Raw genomic sequence first — 23,019 nt, 5'->3', positions numbered from 1 at the left:
AATCCAAGGAGAGAGAGGGCAATGATGAAGCTTCATTTTGCAAGTGACATCACCAGATCATTAAAATATGATTAGTTTTGTGATGCCATGATGTCATCACATTCACTTTCTGATCCCTGACTGGCTGCGATGACACAGTGCAGAAACTCTAGAAGATACTGAAACAGCAGTATCTTGGAGCTCTGAACAGACATGGAAAAAATGTGAAACATCAGTAAGGCAGAGTATTTTCTTGAGGGGCTTTTTATATACCCCAAGCTCACATTTTCCTTGGAAAACGTTTAGGTGTGAAAGCACAGCACTGTTCAGAACACTTGCTAATTCATTTTGATTTTGCTCAGTCTGTGAGCTTTTTGTGAAAATACAAGTTGAATTTAAATAATACTTAAATGGCTTCTAGTACACACATTGCTTTTTAGATATGTCTGAAACTATCACCACATTAGATGATTTTTATTCTTCACAGATCCTTAGCCAGTATATACCAGTATAACTTCACACACAATGATTATGCAGATTTAAAGTATCTGAGGAAGCATGCCTAATTTTCAGTGGGCTATTTTTGGAATTTGCAAAATCAAAAATGAGATTTTAGAGGGTTTGGAACACATGCAGACTGCCATGCTCATTTTGAACTCTCAGTTTACCCTGCATGTTAGAATTGGTTCAGATATTGGTTGGCATAAACTTGGAGGGAGGCTCCATTGGCTGGAAGTTCCTACTGTGTTGCAAAAAGAAAGAAAGAAAGAAAGAAAGAAAGAAAGAAAGAAAGAAAGAAAAAAGGTACTAATGAGAGATTGCGGACACTTCTTCTATGGGCAAGGATTTTTGGGCAAAGGGAAGTATCTCCACTATCCCTCAACAGACCAGATCCAGTGACGGGTGCAGAGGAATGTACCCTTCCTCTGTGTTTCATTTGATTGGAGCTAAAAGGGATAGACTGTGTCTAGGGAAGAATTTGCAGTAGTGCATTTTAATTATTGTTTTTAGCTACTTTGTTTTTAGCATACTGTATTTTACAATTTATGTTTTAAATATTGTAAGTTGCCTTGATTCCCAACTTGGGAGACAGGCAGGCAATGAATGAATGAATGAATGAATGTGCTGTTGGGTGCCCTTTGGCAGCAGCACCCTATGTTCTTGCGCCACCCAGTTTTTCCTAAGGGAAAGGCTAGATGGACTAGGGCAAGATGCACGTGCACCAGACGCTGAAGGCCAAAGGAAATTTGGTGAAAGGCTGGATTTGTCATGCATACCAGAGTTCCCCGGCCCAATGGTAAAAGTTCACCTAAGATTTACTGGACGGCAAGAAAGACTTAACTACTTTATGCTCTCAGCAGAAAGTAAGCTAGGCAAATCCCTTTTGACAATATAAAAGATAGGTTCACCAAAATGAAGGCAAGGAAGAAGTCATTCAAGCAAACTACCTTTTTAAGTATAAAGTGATTCATTATTATTGTAATAAAGGACGCTTTGTTTGAGTTATGCAAATGTTTGATGGTTTCTGCTCTTAATATTAGTTTTTGAAAAACCTTTATAAATACAATGATGATTCATAATTTCCTGAGATTGTAAAATATTCCTTTTGCGTTTCATTAAAATAGGTTAGGTAAAGTAGATACATTCATTAATAAATACGCACTGAAATATTCTGTTATCTACTGACAGAATTTTTGAAGGGATATGCAGGAGGAGGGCCTCAAGACATAGTCCCCATACCCCCGGACCCAAGATCACCTCTCTGTGGTCCTGACAATGTTGGCTGGGCTTATGAGGGTTAGGGTTCAACAACATCTGCAGGACCGCCGATTCCCCATCCCCAAATTAGGAGGAGGTACTCTAAGCAATGGGCTTTTTGTTTGTTTGTTTCTCAGGAGAATTGGAGGTGTTCCAGAGGGATGGAGAGCGCAAGATCCAGAGTCGACAACAACTTCCAGTTGGAACAACATGGGGACCATTTGCTGGGAAGATGGATTTGAATAACAACACAATGGTATGTTAATATGATACTGAACACTGAATTCTTGTTTTTTTTTAAAGATGCAATTTGCTACTAAAGAGATGTCCAAAGAATAGAAGAAGGTGGACTGTGAAAGAAATCCTATTGCTAACTTTCATTATTAGTGCAATTCAGATTTTTTTCTGTGGAAGCCTCTATGGTATATTTATTTAAACGTATATACACCAGCCTTCATGATCCCAGGGCAGTTCACAATGACATGAAACACAGGAAACCATTACAGTATAATAAATCAGTGGTGTAAAAGCAGCAGGTAGAACAGCTTGAACAATACTAAAACACATGGCTAGCAGAATTTTAAAATGTGTGGGATGAATAAAGTGTTTTTCTGAGAGGCTAAAAGATAACAATGTTAGCACAGGCAAGCCTCCCCCTTGTTAACATCTGCAGTTGCCCTTTGATGAAGGCGTAGGAAGGAGGGCCTTAGCTTGGGATGGGGGAGAATTTGGATTCAGTTGGCATTTAAAGGGGAGCTTACCTAATTTGCACTTTCCAAGACAATACACAAACTGAAACACAGCCATCCTTCGAAATTTGCACTTCTATGAATTTTGGAATGCAGGACTCTGAACAAGCAGTGTGTACAATTGGTAAATTGTGCATAAAATGCATATATTGGGCAAAAGAACATACAGAAATGCTTTATATAAGGGGCAATAGCTTTCAAAAATATGTATATTAGGCAAAATTGTACACAGGCATGTATATTAAAATAAATTGGGGGGAAGCTCATGAATTTTTATGAGGACTTTTATTTATGATTGGAAAAATGAAACATTTAAAGAATCCAAAACTGACAGATTTGCCCATCCCTAGCCTCAACAGATGATCTTAAGATGGATGTTACAACCTGAAGCATAGGATGCAGACGGTACACCTACTTGACCAAGCAGGACTAAATGTCCAGGGACCTAAGCAACTTAGTGACCAGCCCTATTTTCCTCTGTACCTAAGAGGGCTCTGGGGCCTGAGTATTCACATGTATAGATAGCTTCATGCAGGTATGCTGGCTTGGCCCGTGACTATAGGTGCTAGGGCCACAGATGTTGCAGGGCGTGCTGACGTCGCAAACACATACCCACCTACCCCGCAGCATGCCCGCACGCCCACCACCACAATTTGTGGGTGCCTGGCCCCTTCATGAGAAATGTTGTGAGTGCTCGAGCACCCTGGGGCCTGGGGAGCTGGTGCCTATGGATTCGTGGGTCTACGTTCCAGGTTCAACTCATTAAGGTCCTCTAGTCATTGAGTTCTTGTCAGTTAAGTTATTCTGGGCATAATCCATATGTCTTCTGTTCTTAATAACATATGTTACTTTATTTCTCCAGTACTATATGGTAATCATTCATAGTGCAAGACATCAATTTAATAACAATTTGCCAACTCATATTAGCTGGAAGTAAAGAAATAACTGTTATTCAGTTATTTTGTCATATTGATGGGTGTGCTGCTTTCTATATTAACTCCAGTGAAATCAAAGGCACATAGATTTTTAAGAAAGTTTTCTATCACTATAATAAAGGAATTACAACATAGGCAACATATTATGGTGTGATGTATTTGTTCAGTGGGGTTAGACTAGGAATAGTACGTTGTGACTTTATTTAAGAATGTGTTGTTTTTTTAAGTTTTATTTGGGGCTGAACCAGAATGAGAAGGGGGTTGCAGTTAATTAAAAACTTTGCTTTCCCCTATATACTCTCTTCATTTTGAGAACTGAGACTGGATCATGGGATGAAAATGTTTGATCATCCAGAATGAAGGGAGAAAGCATTTCCCTCAGTCAGATTTGTCTTAGTGATACAGTCACATAGCAACTTCTGGTTGGAAACAATATGGCATTAGCATGTAATCCATGACTGAATGAATTTCTATGACTTTCTGTTGTTGTTATTGTTGTTCTTGTATCAGTAATAGCTACTGTTGTTTTAAATGGTTGCAAACAGGTATAGAAAGGCAAACTAGGGATATTTCATGAAAATTTCTACATCAACATCCCTGCATTTTTATTGAAAATATTTGTGGGCCAAATTTTGGCACAGTCCTGGATGTATTTGCATTGATGTCTTTCTGACTTCTCCCATTATTTTGTAGCTTACAGTCTCTTTTAGAAAAATATAATTATAAAACTGGATCAAAATATGTAGGACGTCTAAAGTACTTTTAAACCATTAAATCTTTTTTGCATCAGTCCCTGCTTTGTGCAGTAAATGTTGCTACACAATGGAAATTCTGAATGTCACAATCCAGTCAAAGCTGAGCATTTTATACTTCCATTGATATCAATAGGAAGGAGATTTAAATACATACTTAAATCTACCATTGAACATAATGGAACTTAATATTGGCGACATTGTGCTCGTTCGTGCTCCCTTCCTTACAGGCCTTTTCCCACCTGGCCTGGGAAGGTGGGGCCCTGGCTGAGGCCAGAGACCATGTTAGCTAAAGATTCACCCTGCTGGAAATTCTGAGCTGCATCCTTTCCAGCTGGAGGAGAACAGAGGGTGAAGAAAGAGAAATTATATTACGCAGTATATAAAATTAAAAATTCTGTTAAGTGGTACAGAAATTAAATAATCTAATATCATCTAATTTGTTTGCTTACAATAGCTTGTACAAACGGGACCCCTATATTTAAAACACAGTTTACTGCATAATGTGTTGCTTATTTATGTAAAAACATAATTATTCAAATTCTACCCACCCACCCCCTGGAACACAGTTCTGTTTTCTGTTGGGTTGGTGTTTTAAACATTTATTTTTGATATTTCCCAAGAGACATTTAAAAAGATGATTGATATTTCTGAAGATACAGGGAAAATGGGGTAATAGTAGTTATCCATCAATTAAAAGAGAAAAGAAATTGCGTTAGAAAATTCTCAAAATTGGGGAGGCATATAACTGAAGTTCTTTTGGATTAGATTCAGGTTCTTTGTGTGTTAACCTGACTTCTGAGGTGGCCAAGGAGTGTTTGTGAGTGTCCTTTCTTTCATTCTACAAATCATATCTGTGGTGGTCTGCACTCTACTGCCCATCCTTGCAGGAAAGGCCAGTCCAGGACATCATGGATTTTTGAGGAAGTGCAGGCTGGGAAGGCTGCAGATTGCCAAGAGATAATTGTATTACGATGGAAGAGGACACTTTTTTCACACATGCCCCTCAGCCACCTCATAAATAAAGGTAAGTGCAACTGCTAAAATGAAAATATAAAATAATTTCTTAAGTGTCCTAAGAAAGAGACAGGGGGCAGCCTTTTTTCTTTTTCTTTTTGCATGACACAGAGATTATCCACAGCAGTCTTATCCCTTATCTTGTCTTGGTAATGGACTGGATAAGAGCCAACAAAATGAAGCTCAATCCTGTAAAACTGAGGCACTGTCAGTGGTTGGGAGATTGCAGGCTCATGTTGAGGTTACACTCCCTTGTAGTTATGCAGTTCGGGGTACTTTTGGATCCCTTGCACTCCTTGAAACTCAGGTGGGCTCAGGGAGTGGAGTGCCTTCCATCAGTCGAGCTGCATTTCCATCTGGACAGTGATAGCCTAACTTCTGTTGCCTAACCTGTAGGTTAGATTACTGCAATGTGTTATGTGAAGATGATTTGGAAACCTCAGCTTCTGTAGAATTTGGTGGCCAAGTTGTTCACTAGGGCAATATAGTTTGAACATATTACACTGATCCTGGCCTGACTGCACTGGCTGCCAATTAGTTTTGAGGCCCAATTCAAAGTTCTGGTTTTGACCTTAGGACCACATTACCGTAAGGACTCCCTCTCCTCATATGAACTGACCTGGACCCTGCAATTATCATGTGAGGCTCCTCTTTGTGTGCCTCCTCCATGAGAGGTCAGAAGGGTAGCAACATGGGAACAAGCCTTTTCTGCAGTCCCTGCCTGTATGGAGGAATGCTGTCCCCAGGCAGACCCGCCTGGCTCCTTCATTACATATATTTAGGCACCAGGCAAAAATGATTCTCTGTAACCAGGTCTTTGGCTGATTAAATATTCTAAAATGTGTGGGAGAGGGGTTATTGGTTTGTTTTAGTTTTATTGTGTATTTTGTGTTCTCATTTTGTATTTCTATGTTGTGAACTGCCCTGTGATCCTTGGATGAAGGGTGGTATACCAATTCAATAGAATTATAATAATAATCTAGAATATATCATCATAAACTTTATTGCACTAGCCAAAGGCCATGGCATCATTCACAAAAGGAACAAAAAGAAAATCAACAATAACCATAAATCCCCTTTCTTATAAATTGGCACGATGATGTTCAATTTCCAGCCAGCTATCATTTGAGCTGTATTATTTATATGGGTGTAGAGCTTGGCCAAGATGGGTTGCCACCATTCCGTATGATAATCTATAATATGAGGGCGGAATTTGGCCTACTACTACTTGCCCCACCCCCCACAAGCAGTGGCTTGGTCACTTAGCAGCTAGCCCATGTTCCTGAGACAGAATACTCAACATTGTGGTGTCTCCAGGGAAATTGTATCCTAGGAACATAGCTGGGTGACTGGGAGTAAACAAGCCACTGCTCAAAGGGGTGGCAAGACTTTTTTATTACGAAAAAGAAAGGAAAGAAGAGAGAGAAAATCTTCAGCCGCCTATAAAGACACCCAAAATTATTAGAATTGGCCAACCCCAAAAGTCAATTAATAACCACACACACACACACACACACACACACACACACACACTTTTAGTAAGGTGTAATGGGGTGTGGGGTTGCTTGTGCGTAAGGCGCAAACTGCTCCAAGCTGAGTAGTTTGGTCAAACTTTTTCCCGGCTGGACAGCCCTTCCTCCGTGGCTGTCTCAATCACTGGCAGAATCCGTCAGTGGGCGTTTCCTGAACTTTTTCCAACATAAAAGCTCTTTGACACCAAGTCTCCGCCTAGCCTCCCTGCGCGGAAGCTTTCTGCGCAGAGTGGGCGTCCCAAGCGGAGGCTCTGTGCTCCCCCCGCTGGTCTCGCTGGAACAGTCTCGGAGCCCTCCCTCCGAAGCTCCCTCAACCTCCCCTTTCTTCCTAGCGTAACGCCTATCTCCTTCCCCAGCGGAAGTGAGCTCTCTCTCCCTACTGGGTCCTCCTCCTGCATCGCTGCTGCGCCTTACCTCCTCTCCTGTCTCCGATGGCAGTTCCCTGACATCCGGGATTGATGATTGTGTGAAGGGAAAGATATTTGTCCCGATTTTAGTAATTACACTTCTTCTGACAATGTATTCATGTTAGCCATGCATAGATGGCACCAATCAACATGTTGCAAAAGCAGCAGCACCATGATGATGCCATTTAAGCTGTTCAATAAACTCTTCCACATATAAGGCACAAATGCAGTATCTCAGTGGCCAGGGGGAAATGTAAGCTGTAAGGCTCTGCTCACATGGATATTCAGCTGAATAGTTTAAATCACAGGTTTAGATGAATTCCCCAAAAGTAGACGCATAGAAGCATGTTTGCTGAAATGAACAAACGCCAGTAGATTCTGCAAGGAGCCACTGAATACTTAACCAAAGGTGAAGATACAGTTCTCATGGTATACTTGTATATTCTCCTTTCAGTTGGTGGAGGAAAAGGATATACTATTACTTCCATTTACATCTATCCAAATTTAGCAGTTGGAGCTACAGGGTCTGGTATCTCCCGAAGTTTGCTGATATTAATTGTCGTTTGATGAGGAGTACAGTGGCAATTATTTGGCATGCTTTTCTTATAGAGAAGTCATCTGTGCTTCCCCTTTACACTGCCTCAAAATCTGCACACTGAATACTCTTTTTAAACTGGTTCATATTTCAAGTAGTGTTACGATTCTGAGTTTAAACTTGTGGTAAACTCAGGGGAGCCAGCGGACTAATTAATTCAGCACAGTAATTAATTAAGTCACTGTGCCAGATGTCAAACACTTTTTAGATCTTTCAAGTTGCTATCTTGAATTATGTTAACAATATACATCTCAAAACACTAAAAGGTTGGGTACATTGAATAAACTGATTGAAGTGTCATTTGTCAATGCAACAACAGCAACAGAGAATTGGTTAAATTCAGCTAACAAAAATGAAGAATTGTGAAGGCAGTTAGCCAAAAGACTGGACTCCATTAACCTAAGCAGTGTACGCTAACATGAGGTTATTGGGTGGAAGCTCTAGCAGATGAACTAAGAAGGAGATGTGCCAAATGTTTCTGATTCATAAATTGGTAAAGAGTCACACTTATATAATAACAGTGGCAGAATGTGACTGTCAAATAGTTTATATTGATTGATTGTCAGAAAAGCTTTTAATAATAATAATAATAATAATAATAATAATAATAATAATAATAATAATTTATTATTTATACCCTGCCCCTCTGGCTGGGTTTCCCCAGCCACTCTGGGCGGCTTCCAACAAAATATTAAAATACGATAGTCTGTTAAACATTAAAAGCTTCCTTAAACAGGGATAAAATACTTTTATTCTTCACAAATTATACCACTGAGCATGTTGAAATGGAGAGTTTTCATCTGGAGGAATTCCCTGGTACTTTTTTATTTTCTTTTTTCATTTCCTGGATAGGCTTTCATTTACTGGATAGACAGTAAATACAGTGCTTCAGAGTTGTTGATGATGATAAGGATGCCATTCTTCATGAAGAGCATGTCATGGTTATTTTAGGCTCTGTGGCTAACACGACATGTGAGCCAGAGTAATGTTGTAGTGGTTAGAGTGCTGGGCACAGAGCAGGGATGTGGGATAAATTCAGTTTGTAGTTTAATGCAAATTCACTTGCTTCACACACAAATGCAATGCAGCCAACCTGTGAAATTTGTACTTCTCCAAAGGCCGCCCCCCGCAAGGGTTTTGCTTGCAAATGTGTGTAAAAGGCAAAATTACATACAAAAATATGTATATTAGGATAAACGTGTGTTATAATGCTGACAAATTTTCATGATTGAAATGTGAACTGAATTCAAGATTGAAAATAATGAGAAAGACAGTGGAACTGAAATTGACAGTTTCCTCCATCCCTAGGGATAGGGAGAACTGGATTTATATCCCTGCTCAGCCATGAAGTTTCTTTGAGCCAGCTGGTATCTCTAAGCTTTACCCACCTCACAGCATTGTTGTGAGGATAAAATGGAGTGGGAGTGGGGGAGAAAGAGAACCTTGTACATTGTTCTGAGCTCCTTGCAGTTTTTATACGCAGGAAAAATATGTATTAAAAGCAGAATTTAAAGGGCACTGTACCCTTCTGGATTTTCATGACAGTGTGAGATCATTTCAGTTTTGTAAGATACAGGTAGCTATAAATCCAGCTATAAGTATTCACCAGTTCTAATTCCTTAACACACAGGCAGACACATACCTCTTTAAATACTAATAACGCTAAAATTGTCATTGTCTTTCATAAGAACTAATGCAGTTTCCATATCAGCTTGTAAAGCTAGAGAACATTTATCAGCCCAGGACTGCATTCCCTTCTGAGGGCCACAAGCCACTGATGGGTGAGTCCAGAAGCAAACATGGGCGGGCCAACAAATGCAAATGCTACTATTGTACAGCATATTTGTTTCTACACCCCACTCCTCTTTAGCCTGCATCCAGACAGGCAAGAGACATTATTGGAGTTCAAGGGCACATTCCAGCAAGGCAAAAACACCCAGGGCACAAAACCGTGTTCCAGGGACCCGATAGGCTTGGAGGGCCATGTTTGGCCCTGCTCTAGAATATATTATCAAACATTATTTGGTGATATAAAACCAGTGTAGCCAGCATGGTGCCTGTCTTCCAGATGTTGTTTTATTACAACTCCCATCAGCTCCAGTCAAACTAGCCACTGGTGACTCAGTTATGGGAGTTGTAGTTCCATAACATCTGGAGGGCACCAAATTGGCTAATGCTGCTACAGAAAGAACTTCCATGTCAATTTTATTTTTTTAATGAAAACATTGTCAAGCATAAGCAGTTGTGTTTTCCCCTTTTCCTTATCATCAGTATACTTCTTCTCAATGTATACAGGTACCTATGCACACCTACAACTGAGCACTTCATGCATCTTATGAAGATGCCCACAAAAGCTTGTGCAGCTAACCAATAAACTGGTTAGTCTTTAAGGTGCCACCAGACTGTCTGTTGTTTTTGCTACAACAGACTAACACAGCTACCCTTCCAGCATTTGTATGATACCAACTGAGTTATGTTAATCATTGGTCTCTTCTTTTGAACTTTAAGGGAATGAAAGAGGAAAAAATGTGAAAAGATTCCTGACTGAAGCAGATAGTCCTAAGGGGAGATGTGGCAAAGGATGTAGAGCACATGATGAAAGTAAAACAGTGGTCCGTGCCATTACTTCATTAATCAAGTGGAAGCATTCTGAAAAATGTTTTTCTTTGGCTGCAGTCATCTATTTTTTGGTGTTAATCTATGCCCTGTGGCAGGGTTTTGTGAAACGAAACAATGAGTTGTTGTATCATTACCCCCCCTTATTGTTGTTGCCCCTGTCAGAAAGAAGAGAGGATGATTCAGGTCTGTATCAGTCTGATAAGAAAAAGAGGATTCAAAATGGCTGGGACGAGAATCTGTGGGAATGAAGCTGTGCTGTTTGGGGCCAGGCAACCAATGGGATATAGCAGAAGTCTTTTAATAGGATCCTGAAGGTTCGCTGGCAAAAGCTGTTTGCTACTTCTAGGAGATTTCCTAATGAAACAGTTTGATTAGAAAGTACAGTGTGACTGTCTCAGGGGCCGGAGTTCAAAATACAGTTAAGTTATTCACTTGCTAATCTTTGGCTGTGTCAGTTCAGGGCAGAAACCTCCTATCTATACAGGCCCAGCCACTTGTATAATTGTTACAGTTACAATTTCAGAGTTTGCCAGTCACATTTTCTTTACCAGAGGGATCCATTGAAACTACCGGAAACCTACTTAGGCTTGTTGTGACTGGTGATTTTAAATTGTGTTGGTGTTTTTGTAACAGAGACTTCCAGTCCATTGTGTTATTGGATAGGCTTACTAAAGTGCCCAACTCTAAGACAGAAGAGTTAAGGTAGAAGAGGCTGTAGAGTCTTCTTTCTTCTCTTTTTGTACCCCCACTATTTATACTCCAGCAGCTTTCCTCCATTCCTAGGCTACACGTGATGTTTACCATGAGGATTGCCTTCCCTGTGATTTTCGATCACTTAGCTGTAATGTATAGTGGCACTAACTGTGTGAATCAGGGCTATCATGTAGTGAGTGTCACTTTCTACTTGGAAGCCAGTGGTAGCAGACCCTCCAAGTGTCCCTATTTTCCAGGGATGTCCCTGATTTAGAGAAGCCGTCCAGGTTTCTGATTTGTTCCCGAAATGTCCCGCTTTTCCTTAGGATGTCCCTGTTTTCATTGGAGAAATGTTGGAGGGTATGGCATTATCCAACCCCTGAGCTATCTGAAGGCAATCCTGCATAGGGAAGTTTTTGTTTAATGTTTTTATATATGTTGGAAGCCGCCCAGAGTGCTGGGGCAACCCAATAAGATGCATGGGGTATAAACAGTAAAATTAGCATTATGGAATGGGATGTTCCTATTTTCATCGGAGAAATGTTGGAGGGTATGTAGTAGTGTGGGAAAACCCATTAATTTGTGTTTTGCAGTGGGTTTATGATATATGGGGTACTTTTCTCAGTCAATAGAACTCCTGTCTTATATCACTCAATTGCCTGTTTTACAAAAGATGTTCTCAAGCAGGGGTAACCAACACAGTATCCTCCATATTGTTGCTGGACTACTACTCTCATAATCTTTGACCTCTAGGAACAATGGCTGGGGCTGATGGGAATTGGAGTGCAATAACATCAAGAGTGCACCATAATCCATGTCTTCCTCATCTATAGCTGAACCCCAAACAGACCTGAACCAACATTCTTAAAAGATTAATTTCTTTCTTATCCTGTGTTATGATTTTTGATTGAGAGTGTCACTACAGCAATCACATCTGTGCACCATCATGTTCAGAGCACACAAAAGCATTCTTGATGTGTAACTATGAGCATCTGAACATGAATGTATTTTAGAAGATGGCCTGACTTTTGGCGTATTGGAGGCAGGTGATAATGGTTTTGCACTGATTTATTGGAATTTGTTTTGTTTTGTTGGGATATTTTATGAGGTTTGCATTTCATTAATCTGTCATTATCCAACTTCATATTCTCAGCTGGGTGGTAGTGCCATCATAGAATCGTAGAGTTGGAAGGGACCCCTAGGGTAACATAGTCCAACCCCCAGGAATCCTGCCTTACAGCCATCTCTGGGTGGAATCAAACCACCAATCTTCTGGTTAATAGCCAAACACACTGATGCATTGTGTAACAAATCAACCAAGCCATTCCTTCTGTAGCTGCTTATAAAAGTCTGATGAGTCAAATAAATTGCTTCAAATGTTTTCCATTTTCCTAAGCTTGGGGTGGCTGCTCCCTTTCCCTGTGTTGCTGTAGGCCAGTTTCCCCAAGAATGCAATAGTAGATGCACATCCTGGGAAGTAAGTCTCATTGAACTCAGGAGGACTTTCTTCTTAATAAACATATTTAGGATTAAATGACACATAGCTCCTTCGTTTATTCAAAGGAGAGTCCATTCAGATATCTTTAAACATAGCTTGGTTGAGCTCCTTGTTTGTACATGGACAGCTAATTTTGGCTGACTCAGTGATATTTGAATGTGGCCTTTTCGCCTTAGCAGTGTGCCTCATGTATACCTCTAAACAGTAACATCCCACTTACTGAAAGAAGAGAGCTTCTGATTTCATACGCATTCAATACCTTGTTTCAAACAAGCTTTTAATAACTTGGTGCTAACTAAAAGCACCCCCATTAAGTGGAATTTATGCTAATACCATCCTAATTAAGCAGTAGTTATTACCAATCATTATCATTAAACTAAATCAGTTCCCTGGGAGACATCTCTATGAAACAGCTGTCCCATTTCATCATGTCACATTTCTATACTTCAGCGTGTCACACTTCCGTACTTCAAATAACATTTTATATTTATGTACCAATTTTTAATTTGACCAGCTTCATTGCTCTACCATGACCATTGTCAGACTGAAAAGAAAGCACCTCCAAAATGTTTGCTAGAGAAGATGTAGGTGCTTCTGCCTGATACCTCCCAGTTTCTGAATATGTCATTGAAAAGTCCTTGTCCCAGAGCAGTGGCCAGCTTATTCTCTCCATCCTTTCTCTGTTAAGTCCAGGTGGCTAAATTGAGTCTGTGGTTGCTACATGCAATTGTTCCAAAATATCAAAGGAATTAAGAGATTATCAAAAGCAAGTCTAGCATTGTGTTGATTATTCTCTTAGTTTCAATATTATCTTCAAAAGTAGCATATGTGACATAGCCAAATTATCTAACATTTCCATTGTTTCAAGTGCTTTTATTTATTTATAAATTATATTCTGCCCTTATTTCCAAAGGATGCCAGAATGGTGAATACAGAAAGAGAAAAGAATACAAACATCTAAAAACATTTCCAGTACAGATGCTGACTGTTCAAAGCCCCTTTAATTTCCTGGGTATTTATATTTCTTTTCATTGCCAGTTTCTTTCCTTTCTGCACTCATATTCTTGGGCCTCATTCGTCTGATTGGCCATGGTAACGCCGTGGTCTTTTTCATGAGAACCTGAGACTTCCATCACATAAGATTTCTCATTGTGATGTCATCAAGAAATCACATGGGCTTAAATGGCAATGTGGAGAAAATAAAGCCCAGGATTATGGAGGCAAAGTCAGAAGAATATTGTTAAGCAACACTAATACAGTGGTTGGCTCAACCAAACTGGCTTACCACGGCACAGCAGCTAAGCCAAAGTTCGACTTATATATTGTCCCTACCCAGGATCGTGGTTAAGCTCTCTACTCCTTAACCATAAGCTGTAGCCAAGAACCAACCTTGGTTACAGCTTGTGGTTAAGGAGGAAAGAGCTTAACCATGAGCCCTGGTTTGGGCAGTGCGCTCATGCTGAGGTAGAAGGAACAGGGAGGAGCTCAGGTAGTTTGCACTGAGTTTGCTTAGTGTTACGTGCAAATGCAGCCAGTATGAATGTGTTTGCACTAAGCACCAAAATTGCTGAAAATGGGAGATACTCTTTGATACCCACAAAACAAAACACAAAAGAGGTAAGCAGTGTATGACTCAAAATCATCCAACATAGTGCTTCAAGGCACACCATGTTTTTGCAGGAGGGCTCATAGTAAGTCCTTATCTGTATGGCTCTAAGTTGATAATGAACTCCTGATTCAAGAGAATAAATTCTTGCTATGATCTTGGGCATTTTAGTGAAGCTCAGGAACGTCCCTTTCTGTTTAGACTAAGGTCCCTGCCTTTGAGCTCCCCGGGTGGTGGTCACCTCCTCTCCCTCTGCAAATGTGGGGAGATAATAATCAGCAATGGAGTGGGGGCAAGAAACTGGTAGGTTTTGGATCAAAGGAAAAGGGAGCAGTGGTTGAAACCAATTTGATTCCCCCCTCCTCAAACTGGATTCAGCTCAAAATGATTTTTTGAACAATTTATATTTAACACACACAAATGCACACACACATTGACGCACCCTCTCTGCAGTAATTTGAAAATTCTTCCCCATTTCACCACTTGCCTGCCCATTGTGTTCATCATCAGAAGTCTTCTTCTACGTCTTTTTACATTTAGCAGCACCAATATTGTGGAACTCCCTTAGGAAGTCTGATTAGCACTTCCGGGTCGGCACCATCGCCGAATGGCGGACTCCCTCCGAGCTCCGGAGGGAGTCTGCTGGGTAGGGGTCGGGTCCTGCCGCGCCAGCGACGCGAGGACCCTCAAAAACCATGGGCGGAGATGCCCATGGACTTGGTGACTCGGCAGGCACCGTTTGCGCCCCCCCGACCCGCGAAGGAGCCTTTTTAAAGGCTGCGGAGCAGGTGACGGGGGGGGGTGCTATGAGTCCACTGCTTCCCCTGCCTAGCGAAGCCGCATGCCATTCGGCGGAGAGCAACGACTTCTTCTTTGGAAATTTCGGATTTGGATTAAAAAGAACAACCCGTGAGTAAATTTAATGGACTTAAAAGGAAAAAATGATCTATGAATTTGGAGCGAGCGGGGGGGGGTGCAAAAAGGAAGTCCCCCCCCGTTGTAGATGGCTTAATGCAAGGATTTGACAACTAAGATCGAGAGATGAACTTGCTTATTTGAAAAAAAAAAATTAACTTCACGAAGGGAAATTATAATAATTGTGCTGGAGGAGAAGATTGGTTTGTGGGAATTAAAGTGCAACCCCCGGGAACCGGGAACAATCCGCCATGAGACTGGCGAAGGGACACAGAAACTTTGACAGCTGTCAAAGTAGCTGTCAAAGCAGAAAAATAAAGAGAGAACTTTGTTACGATGGCTTTGCTGATTAGATTTGTCACAATTTGGACATAAATTATTGGAAATAAAGGCAACAAGTTATTTGACTTTTGGGTCTGATCTGGAAAGAAACTAAGTTACCATATTCCCTCTAGAGGGAGGCCGGGACATTGCAACAGTAGCAGCAAGTGGAAAAATACTATGAATTTGAGCAGGATTCGTTATCTCTTGGGAAAGCTGCAAAAACGAAGCATTATTTTGTCTACAGAGGTCTCTATACCAAAGGAGACAATGGATTTATCTATTGAAGAAAGGAAGGGACTTGACATAAGTTTATGTTCCTGAATAACAAAAGCCTCTGTGGAGAACAAGAAGTTTCTGAATAAGTTTCTGAATTAGAAGGTTTTTGCAGCAGAACAGGAAAAAGAAACCTGAAGAATAAGAGCTGGACTAAACTTGAAGTTGGAGCATTTGGGACATCCAGACTCTAAAAGGATCAAGAAACAGAATTTGAGTTATACTCTTAAATATAGAGGTCTGGATGGAAGAAGAATGATCTTTTCTGAGAGTTTCTCCGAGATTGGACTTTCTGAAATTAAAAGCTATCAAAAGACGGCAAAGTGGAACTGAGACATGGGCGTGGATTCACCAGGCTGGCAGTAGACGATGGATGAACTCTGGGGATCGGAACCGGGGAATGGGGGGGGGATTTGGAACCCAAAGGCTGTAAATTTACATATTTTTTCTTTCTTTCTTTCTTTCTTTCTTGTTTGTTGTTTGAAAATAGGGGAATTCGTGGAAGGGAACTGGGGTCGGTCTTAGGGAAGTATATAAAATATAAGGAGAAATGGTTAAATAAGATAAATTAATTTGGAATAAATGGGTTATGTAAAATTACAATAAGGCTTTAAAATTTGGGGCAAGAATTTGTGGAATTAACTTAAGGGAAATGGAATACAACAGGGGGAGGGGGGGGGAAGTCCGGGAAAGATGTTAATGATACTAAGTGTAAACTATACTTTTCTCTTCTGTCTATCTTTCCTTTTTTATTCTGGAAAATTTAATAAATATTATTTATTTTTAAAAAAAGGAAGTCTGATTAGCTCCCTCTGTCTTTCAAGCAAATAGTTAAAACATTCCTCTTTAGCCAGGCACTTGGTCTGTCCTAACCATTTTGTTTTGTCCTCCTGCAGCTATGTGCTGTGGCACTGTTGCTCCAGTTTTTAGGTATTAGTAATATTAGTGTTGTGCTTTTTTGTGTTTTGATTTTGTGAGCCACTTTGGGAACTGACTTGTTGAAAGGTGTGGTAGAAGCATTTTAAGCAAATAAACAATATATACTGACTTTTTCAGTATCCGTTCACATCAATTATGTCTCCTTCCCCATTGCAGTATCCCAGAAGGACTTATGATCACTACCTGCATCACAGCATTCCCTCAATCACAGCAATCCGGTTAAAGAGATAAACAGCCCAATAATGTGCATCTTTTCTCAGTAGTAAATCACCAACTTCACCAACTTCCTCCCAAGTAAATGTGCATAGGTTTGCAGCCAAAGACATGTAATACGATGCATTGTATGTAGTTTAGCCCTAATCATTGGTTGTCATCTGCGCATGCTGTATTAGTGGATCCGAAATGGAAAATCTGTGACTGCTGCCTTCACATGAGCATAGTGATGGACCACTTGGGCTTTACATAATCATTGCAATTGTATGGCTGGCCTAACAATCACACAAAAGCATTGTACTAGAAATAACTCTCATGTGATTTGCTTAGGTTTCCAATCCTTAATCATACATTGTCCTTGGGAAATTACTTCCTCATAGAAATATACCATGCAGAATTCTGTACCGTTTCCACTTCCCATTTGATGCTGTTGGGGTGAAAAGAGGGAGAAATAAAATCAAAGCATTGTTTTAGAATACAATTTGATCCCACTTTTTTTAAAAAAATCTTTTCCTGAGTCCTTTTCTTCTTTTCCTTTCGGTGTTACCTCTTTTGAGAAGCATTGTCCTGATTTATAAGCATCATTGTCCCCCGGTGTCTGAGCTTCAGATCGGAGAGGTACAAGCAGTTGGATTGCATTTTCAGGATGCCAAATGTGTGCTCTTTGATCTGGTGGTACAGCCTGCCTCAGGGAGTAAGCTCAATCTTGATTCCTTTAGTCAATCATCCACTATCAGGTACCTGGGCCATGATTAGGAGTCTGAAAAAAGAAAGGAGCACATCACGGGTACATGTTGGATGCTGAAACATTTCTAAGGAGGGTGGTGGCATCACAGTCAACATTCCTGCTCAAGCTGTGGCAATGTTTTCTGTTGTAAGAAATCTCCTTAATGTGTGAAGGAGCAGTAACAGGAGAGCTATTTTACCCACACACATACAGCAAATGACTGTACACTCTGATGAACCCTGTAACCTTGGTCAGCTTATGAATACCTCCTTCCTTTGTTTAACCTGCTGCTGAACAACTAACAGTGAAAACAGGGTACACATTTTTCATCTTGACCTCTATGAATTGCTAGGCATCTCTGCAAAGTTGTACCTTCTTAACATTCCTAGCGTTCTTTGATTCATGCTAGTATTTAGCACTTGTTGAGTGTTAGAAGAGATCTCTACTGACTATTCGTGTTATCATTCCTAAACCAAGTCACAAAATGGCATTTGTGTTGGAACTGGGCCACAGAGAAGTATACTTAATCTATTATGCAAAAATAGCACAAATATATCCCTGAAGATTCTCCCTCCAAGTGCAATAGGGAATAATGTAAGCACATTTAAGTTTCACTGAATGTAGGAGTTACGCATGTTATAACTGTAGATCAAACTTTCTGTACCATCTGGCCATGATTAGAGGAAATGTATAGAGAGATACATTAATTGTCAATGGATCAAAAATGTTCAGTGATTGATCATCTGACTTTTAGATGATTAACCAACTAAATTTAGACAAACTACCAAAGCTTCATTTTTGGTGTTATTTTAAGATAAGTTGCAATTTAACAAAGAAAAGCTACCATTCTTTTTAGATGAAAAAGTCACCTTTAATACTTTTGTTTTATTTCCAAGTACTGTACAGCAAAGGACTGAAACTGACACACTCAGGAATCCCAACAAGGAGTTCCATCATTTGCTGAAGACTATCAGATTTATTATGATGTAAGCTTTCATGGGCTAGAGCCCCCTGTCAGATATACCATGTATTTGATGAATGTGCTGTAGTGAAGAAAAAAAAAGTTTATGCCACATTACATTTGCTAGTCTTTAAGTTTCACAAGACTTGTTTCTGATGCAAGACATCAGAATGGCTCCCCATTGGAAATGGCTACCCATCCCAATTGGCTACCCATTGGAAAATAAAAGTTCCCCCTAATTTTCAGCCCTACCAATTAAATTTTGTCCTCACCGATAAAAAAAAATCCCTCAGACAGATTAATTAACTATTCCAAACCCAGTGAAACTGTAGTATTTGGGTTTAAACTGATTTATTTTTACTAAAGGGTTGTAAATTTTGCATTGTGGATATAGTCCATAGCATGCTTTGGGGGTGCTTTCTGTCCCAACAGTAGTATATAAACTTTTCTTTAATTACTTACTTATGGAAAATAGAGGTGAAATGGCCTGAAAAAGGGACATTAAGGCTTAGAATTGTTGATTTCATCTAATAGACTTTTCCACAAAAGGGGCAAACATGGGATTTTTGCAAACTGATTTCCTATGTAAGTCTACATAAAATGTGAATGATCTGTGCCATTCACACTAAATGTTCAAGAAACCAGGGAAACTGCCAAGAAAGAAATTCAAGAACTTTATAATTCCTTGGTTCAGAATAACAAACTTTGGCAGCTTGTAGCGCTCACTTCAAATACAAGACAAACATTTTGCTTCCATAGGTTCTTCTGTAACTCATATTTTAATCTGAGAGAAGAATTTAAGTCATTTCTATCTAACCACCTGTCATCTTGACTCAACCTACCACTTTGCTGCTGCCACCGCTGCCACGCTGCCTTTGTTTGGGAAAAATAAATATTCTGAACTAATCCAATGTAAACTGGGGTGTGGGGAGTTCTCATAACAAAGGTTGGCAATCATGAACATGGCTTTGATATGATACAGTATAGTGGGCAGGATTCTTTTAACCACATCCTATGCAATGGGGTTTTCCCTCGTTTCCTCCCTCTTGTTCCACAGGAAATTGGCTCTGGGGGGATTGGGAGAGCCCGGCGGGGCGTGCGTGTTATTCTGCCTGGCAAGCTGAAATGCTTCTGAAGATGGAACAATAGGAAGAACATGACACTGAATTCTACCCTTCATATTTAGGCAATTACAGGCAAAGGGTTAAGCTGTGTTATGGTGAAATTGGCTAGGTTCACTTCACCTGAATAATACAAGCAGACACTGCATGCGTTTGCATTCCACCGTGTCACTCAGTGCTGCTTAACTGAAGTGGTGCGAATGTCTGACAAGAGCTACAGTGAGCAATATCAAACAAAGGGAGCTGCAACTAGAAACCAAACTGTGTCCATTAGTCTTGCCTGTTGCACAGTTTTAGGCCCTGTCTTTTCCAGCTTGCCTTGTGCATTTTCCATGATGCTCCTTTAAGTGTAATTATCACAAGGATGAGCCTTGCAAAATGCTTAAGCACCCTGACAACATGAATGCTGTGAGATTGCACGATACCAGGTATATATAAATCTCTATCTTTCATGGCATTTGAACTTGATAATGGAAAAAGTTTGATAAAGTCAGTGAATGCATTATATTTAGACAAGATACCAAGTATGCAGAAGGCTCTGCATTACATTGCTGTGTTAACAGCTGGTAGCATTCAGTGTTCCACATATGCTTGATAGCAGTGATACATTCAAGCTCAGTGATTATCAAAAAGATTTCAGGGCTCTGGAATTAATCACACATTTGAGAAGACAAATAGATGGAGATAAGTAGGAAAGTTATGTTTGTTTGTTTTTGGTAGGGAAATGAATATTTGAGTGGCCATTACAAGCACTTGCTTTTATTAAATCCCAGTATTAATGAATTTAAGACAATAGGAATAATCTGTTTAATTAGTTAATGTTTTCAGGGATCTTGCTAGCATGGTGAGGAAAAGAATGGTGGCTATAAATAGACTTGCCCTTTCTGAGGTGCATGTACTTGTTTTCCCTATGCATGGTCATGTTGATAGTGTTACTGGCATTCCGGTTCTCTCTAACATTTGTATCATTCACATTTCATAATCATAACTTTTAGTTAATTGTATGAAGAACTGAATTCATTTTAAACCAAGTTCTATCGCTTCTTGCTGTATTGTTTCTGGTATGTATATTCTTTTAAATTATTTTGTTGGCCATCTTGGTAATTTTTTTAATGGAATTGTGGGGTTTAAATGCTGTAAATAAGCAGCTGTCGCATAGTCTATGAATAGTCTCTCTCTCCAAGTGCAAAGTGGTGAGGAAGTCAGGTAATGAGGAAGGAGCATGAGAGAGAGCAGAGAGGGTTAAGAACCTAAGATCTTGCTAGATCGGGCCAATGGCCCATTTAGTCCAGCATCCTGTTCTCAGAGTGGCCAACCAGATGCCTGTGGGAAGTCTGCAATACCAGAAACCCAGAAACAACTTTTCAGTTGCAAGTGGACTGAATATCAAAGCATTTAAAAATCTGGAAGATTACTGTGACCTCATTCATATTTTGAGATAACTGCAGGATACTCTGCAGAGCCACAGCCCATAGATGAGCCACTCTAGAGAGGAACTTGATCTCACCTTTCCTTCTCTTCTCCTTGCTGCTTCAAGCAGGGCTTCATTGACAATTACACGTTAGTCAGAGGAACATTGCCTGAAGTGGAGTGGAAGGTGTGGATAGTGAGCATCCACGTTCTCCCACAGAGAGTTAATTTATGGATGGTGCCTTCTCAGGTGAAACCCAGGGCCAGCTGAGTGAATTTGCTTCTGACTTCCTGGGGTGTGTGTGTGTACGAGTATCATATCAATGAATAAAAACTTAATTTAAAAAACCATTGTCATGTGTATCATGGTATCCCAGACTCTCACTTGTTGGTATGTTCTTTTATTTCCTCATATGCAACTATAATATATGACTTTTAAATACCAGAACTGAGGCTCCGTAGTTTAAACAGTGGTTTCTTCTTATCCAAAAGGGAAATGTTGTCTCCTTCAGAACATATATTCAGCCCTGTGAAGAAGCATTTGAAACACAACTCAACATATTTTGGAACAAAAGTCTCGAGTGCATCAGAATTTCTGCATCAGACAAAGGGTCAGTCTGCTGCATCATTCTGTTCTAACAGTGGCCATCCCTTCTTATTTGTCCTTGGCATCTGGGTTTCAGAAACATACTGGTTTTGTGCATATATAGTCCATTTAGTAATCACAGTGAATAGCTGTTGACAAAGCCATTCTTTCTTTAAATAATACAACTAAGGTAGTGGCACTGGGATGCAGGTGGCACTGTGGGTTAAACCACAGAGCCTAGGACCTGACGATTAGAAGGTCAGTGGTTCAAAACCCCATGATGGAGTGAGCTCCCATTGCTCCTGCCAACCTAGCAGTTCGAAAGCATGTCAAAATGCAAGTAGACAAATAGGTACAAATAGGTGGGAAGGTAAATGGCATTTCCGTGCTCTGCTCTGGTTCGCCAGAAGCGGCTTAGTCATGCTGGCCACATGACCTGGAAGCTGTACACCGGCTCCCTCGGCCAATAAAGCGAGATGAGCGCCGCAACCGTAGAGTTGGCCATGACCGGACCTAATGGTCAGGGGTCCCTTTACCTTTTAAGGTAGTGGCAACTGACACATCTTTTGGTAGTGAAGTCAATAAATCAGTTCTATAAGGAAGTACTTTCATTTTTGTCAGTCCTGACCCTCCTGCTAGTCAGCTTGAATGGGTGATCCTCAGCTGTGTGATAGCATGAGAAAGAAAGAGGAATTTCTCTCTCTCCTTGTGCCACTCTATTCATAATTTTGTAAAACCTTGATCATGTCCCTCCTAGACTTAAAAAGCCTTAAATGCTTTCCTTTTCCGTATAGGCAAGAGGGGAGGTACTCCAATCCTGTAATCATTTTAGTGGTTTGTACCATTTCCAGTTCTGCCGTATCCGTTTTGAGATAGGGCAATCAGATACTTAGTTATGTAGGATATTCAGGGTATTTAGGAACTGGCTGAAAGCCTATCTCTCTTTGCAGTTCCTAGTACAGCTAGGAAATGTCCAGCTTTCCCCCTGCGACCCTTTAGAAACAAGTATTGCCAAGTATCAGACGAAAGCATCAGACCAGTCCAGAGTTTCCTTTAGATCCTTAACCAAGAAGAATAATTTATTTTTATGGATTCATGTGATCAGAAGTAATAGAAGGAATAAAATAGATTTCCAGCATGTGTTCACTGCTGTTTGATTCATGGAAGGTGATGACAAGGCTCAAAAATCTGGTTATTTGTTCAGAGCTACAGTTCCATACACCAAAACACTATTACTCAAAACTACTGGAGGAAAAGGAAAGTTAACTTTTCATCTGGAAAACAGCAACATAGCATAGAAGTAGAAAGGAAGCAGTGCAGTGCTGGAGGCAAAGCTAGTGTTGTGGCCCTGCTTCCCGTTTCAATGCATTGATTCTTGCCAGAGTGTATAATGTTTGATGGGAACTTTAA

The 23,019-nt window shown here is 40.2% G+C and overlaps 1 protein-coding gene across 11 annotated transcripts in view; it reads left to right on the top strand.

Annotated features, from left to right (window-relative positions):
• Positions 1-23,019, top strand: part of ZFPM2 (zinc finger protein, FOG family member 2) — a 465,402-nt gene that overhangs the window by 269,413 nt on the left and 172,970 nt on the right. For all 11 annotated transcript variants that reach the window (XM_081874028.1, XM_081874031.1, XM_081874026.1 and 8 more), the window contains one exon: positions 1,875-1,993. In XM_081874028.1, coding sequence (XP_081730154.1) covers positions 1,875-1,993 — 119 coding nt within the window. The remainder of the gene's footprint in view (positions 1-1,874; positions 1,994-23,019) is intronic.

The sequence above is a fragment of the Podarcis erhardii genome (genome assembly GCF_964252035.2).
Source record: "Podarcis erhardii genome assembly, chromosome: 8".
Lineage (NCBI taxonomy): Eukaryota > Metazoa > Chordata > Lepidosauria > Squamata > Lacertidae > Podarcis > Podarcis erhardii.
This window is presented reverse-complemented; position numbering and strand designations above follow the sequence as displayed.